Source organism: Limulus polyphemus, unplaced genomic scaffold (genome assembly GCF_000517525.1).
Source record: "Limulus polyphemus unplaced genomic scaffold, Limulus_polyphemus-2.1.2 Scaffold3000, whole genome shotgun sequence".
Lineage (NCBI taxonomy): Eukaryota > Metazoa > Arthropoda > Merostomata > Xiphosura > Limulidae > Limulus > Limulus polyphemus.
In genome coordinates, this window is record NW_013668610.1 from 113,660 (window position 1) to 118,251 (window position 4,592).

Genomic DNA, 4,592 nt, shown 5'->3' on the forward strand with positions numbered 1-4,592 from the left:
TTTTTTTACGCCACCACCAAGAAATAAACATTTTCGAACACACGTGCATTCTAATAATCACAAACATTTGCTGCCACCGGAAAGTTAATGCGAGATATTTTGCGCGTAAAAATACGGCTGCTGTAACCAAGTGTTCTGACACGGTCAACAACAAATAGAATACAAAACCTTTTCCGTTCATGTATGTATATCCGGGTTACTTCCTTTGTGTCTTTGTCCCAACGCTCTCTTACTGTTTCCAAAGCGCTTCAGCTTCACGTCGAAAGTATTACTGGGTTTGACGATATATAATATACGTTAATTTTTACCTAACGTTACATTACCTTTGTTGTTAAAGTAATATATGATACCGTAAACATTAATCGAGTTTAACCGTGTAAAACACAACGATATTTTATTATATATATTGAATGTTTACGGCTTGTTATTACCAAGTTTAAGTCATTTCTTAAAAGTACGTCTAAATAAACTTAACAACAATAAATCCATGCAAAACTTTTTATTGATCTTAGTAAAGTTATTAGTAGTATTTAAACCACATTGAGTTTTATTTATTGTATTGAGAAGTTCATCTCGATAATAAAGATGATATTTTAGTTTTATGGTGAAAAGCAGTTTGTACTCAACTCACAGCCTATATGCTTATTAAATTTTGAAATTAGCTTTTGTGAGTCTGGTTATAATTTAGGCCTACGCCATACCATGCTACTCTCCAATGTGACGGACACAACACCAGAAACATTTACTATCAGGCCAGAATATTCCCCAGCTTGACTGATCTCAATCTTAAATTCTACTTGCCATCAAGTCTACACCACAATCTTATCCATTAGGTCAAAAAATAAAACACATTTTATAAACCTTCCATAAGTCATCAACAGTTATCCCAGTTTGTCAACCTACACTATGCGATAACGCACAATTCCAAGCCAGGAGCTGAGTTAGTCAAATAACAGATACATTTGTTACCAACAGCCAAGTCAGATGAGTGGGACATTTATTGGTTTACTATCAACGTAATGGATCATGACGGTTTGAATAATAATTAGCACGTACTACTATACTATTCTTTATGCAGAAGACAGATATTATCAAACTTTTATTCGTACAGGAACGTTTAATGTGAAACAATAACCGTTTCGTTACCGTTTGCTATTGAATTTCATCTTGTGTAAATTTTAAGATTTTTTTTAACAGTACAGGTACAACCATTGTTCTGTTTAGTTAGCTTTTAACATTTTGTTTCTTGTTTTGTAAAATTTTAAGAGCTAGGATTTTTAATTGTATTACAATTATATTATTTCTTTAGGCACCCATCCATTCATCCAAGATCTTGAATATTATCATCGACTTGAAGCATTTGAAGTACCTATAATAGTCTTAACCTTTTTTGTCTTATCCTTGTCATATCTGTATCAACGCTTACCTGTGTCAGACGTACCATTATGAATTTGTTCCCCCGAAGACGAAGTGCCGTCATTAAGATTCTGGTGCTTGTAATAGTTACGTGGTTTTTGGTAACCGTGCTGCTAGCCTATAATGAGAAAGTGAATACGGGTAAAGACGTTGAAATGAGAAACATTCCAAACAAGAACGTTATTCGAGACAGTACCAACAAATTTAAGGAAGTCAACCAACGTGAATCAATAGATAATCAACCTTTTCCCCCACAACCCCCAGGAGTTCGTCACAAGTATCATAAAGCGGTCGATGTCCCTGGAGACCAAGGTCATGGGGTGCTTCCTCCACCTGGAGATCCTGAAGGCCCAGGAGAGATGGGAAAACCAGTCAAATTGAATAATCTGACCCAGTCTCAGCAAGCCATGGTGAAGCAAGGGTGGGAAAAGAATGCTTTTAATCAATACATCAGTGACCTTCTCTCTCTTCATAGAAATCTTCCCGACGTCAGAGATAAGGAGTAAGTTTAATAATTTGTTTAACTAATCTTAGATGTTATAGTGATTATTTGTTATGCAGCTTGGTAAGATTAAGGTTCCAGCTTTTTAGATTTCTGTAAAATATGAAATGAAGTACGTAACTTTTGTTGCACTGATATTTGTAGAAAGAAGACTTGGTTATTAGGAAAAAACAAACACTTGTATGATATTGATTCATATGCTCTTGACGAACTGAGATTTCAATGTGGAAACTTTGTTTCATAAATAGTAATGTTATTGCTGTTAAAAATTATAGGAATGGGAGTCCAGGAATGGGTTATTTTTGAAATTTGGGTAATGCAATACCATTAGAACAAAAATATATATGTATTGCGATAAAGATAGGATGAAACTTATTACTTGGCTTTCTCTTTTTATACAGAAAGGTAAGATAAAAAAACACCACCATTTAAAAGTAAAATCACGACAATTAAAACAATAAAAGGTGAACTTTTGCTAGTTTTCGAAGGAAGACCCATTACGGTTTTGTGCAAGATTATTAATTTTTCTGCCAATAAAAAACACACTAGTAACTAGTGTTGAAATTGGGGCATGATGATAGGTAAAACCAAAACACGCGCCCTAGCTAACTAATGAATGAATATTTGCTGTAAAAGTCTTATCGATGCTGTAAGTGTAGTTACCAATCTGGTGGCTAATTTTGATTTTATTCCTTTAAATCGCACACTCAATTCTTTTTTGGCTGCACCTTTTTTTTTTTACATCTGAGGTGTTTTTGATTAGATACGACTTTTTGTCAATACACACCAATAAAACACAGCAAGTAAGAAAGTGACACTCGATAGTAACCCACATTAGCTTTAGGATCGTAACCCTATTATTCGGAACAGACCTTTACTTTATAGAACCAACAAGATTCTTTCAAATATATGGTGACAGGTTTTCCTCTCTAAAACAGTGTTAAAGCTTCCTTTATAGTAACGCTATGGAATCTAGATTAACAGTTTCTTGTCATCACCCCACTGCAGTCATTACAGCCGTATCAAGCATCATTATGTATGCTAATTGTTTAAGTTAATATCACGGGACGCTAAACAATCTTTAATTAAGTTAATTTCATAGAATTTAGGAATTTTGTACTGAAAAGTTGGCAATGAATAATCAATAATAACCGTCCACCTGTATTATTCTTTTGAAAACTTGAACTAGAAATTGCTAATCTAGTTTGCGTGGCCTAACCAGTACTCATGTATCTGCATGTCCTTTAACCCTGTAGTTTTGCTGCTCTAAGTCAGCCGTCTTTAATCCGAATGACAAAAACTAAAAATGGTCCATTTTTACTCTTAGGTGAAGCTGTAGTAAAAATGTTAGGCCGATAACTCACTTGACTTTTTGCATAGGCGTACGCAATAATTTTCGTCAAGTTTGAGCGGTTTTTGTTGAATAACCGTGTGTCTTGATCTGTAATGGACTACTTCTGTTTTTGTTTTTCTTGACGACGTTATGCTAAGGTCTGAACAAACGGTCCAAAATGTTTTCCTACTCAAGAAACAAAATAATAGTTGTCCATTACAAATTTTACTATGTACTTCTAGTTTTCTAAAGAATTTTTTTACTTAAAATGTGATTGTTTTAAAAGACCAATAAAAAAAAAAGCAGTACTGCGATACTGACTGAAGTGGTTACTGATATTTTCAACAATTTCAAACAATTTTGAACTATTGCTTAAGGAATGTGTAAAATTAAAGCAAATATGATTATCTCAACTTAATTTGGTTCTGTTTTATAAGCTATTTGATTTTATTTACCGCGTATTTCTTTGTTACTCCTAAGATTCCACAAAGATATAGTTCTAAATGCTATTTTATTTTTTTATGAACCAAGTAAGAAATATAAATTTAGATAATCTTGGTACTGTGGTAGATGATAGGAAATAATAAATGTACTTTTAAGCTAGTGATTTGCATCGTTACTTCAATGTTCACAAAATATTTTTATTCTGTCCAAAACAAAATGTTTGCAAAAACTGATTTAAGCGTTTTTAAAAAATGTTTATTACTCTGTTAATGCGGAAAACTTTTTAAGTCCACTGAAGAAAAAATGGAAAACCCCCCTTATCAAAGCCCGGCTTAAAATGCTCTTTAGACGCATACGCTGAGTGTACTTTCTCCTAGAGAAGGCCATTTTTCATTAGAAATATCGCAGATAGGGCCGAACGAGGCTTAGTGATTAGGGAGCCGAACTTTGGATCCGAGGGTCCATGGTTCGCATCTTGTAGCTGCATAATCGTGCACTACACTTTGGAGCAGTGGGTGAATTACAAGAATGATGGTCAAATCCCACTATATGATAAGAGTATTCTAATAATTGACAGTGAATGCTGTTGACTAGCTGCCTTCACTGTAGTCTATTAGTTCACATTTAGGCGCAGATATCCCTTTTGTAGTTTGTGCTACTTTCCAAACGAGTACCGTAGGTAAACACAAATAGAATTTCCAATTGTTCGCTCTTGGTACTTCAAAACTAGACTAAATTTTATCTGTTAAACATTTGAGTAACAACTAATCAAAACTCACTGTAAAATATAAAAATGAGGTATGTCCATTTAGAAACTCATATTTTTATAATCCGTTTGAGGATTACCAATGTTTTAAACATGCGTATCATACAGCGGTGGTCTTAGTTAAGATTATT

General features: G+C 33.8%; 1 protein-coding gene across 3 annotated transcripts in view; it reads left to right on the forward strand.

Moving 5' to 3' along the window:
• LOC106468417 (putative polypeptide N-acetylgalactosaminyltransferase 9) overlaps positions 1-4,592 on the forward strand; it is a 111,998-nt gene that overhangs the window by 81,952 nt on the left and 25,454 nt on the right. For all 3 annotated transcript variants that reach the window (XM_022396754.1, XM_013928846.2, XM_022396755.1), the window contains one exon: positions 1,310-1,918. In XM_022396754.1, the coding sequence (XP_022252462.1) occupies positions 1,446-1,918 (473 nt within the window). In that variant the 5' untranslated portion in view covers positions 1,310-1,445. The remainder of the gene's footprint in view (positions 1-1,309; positions 1,919-4,592) is intronic.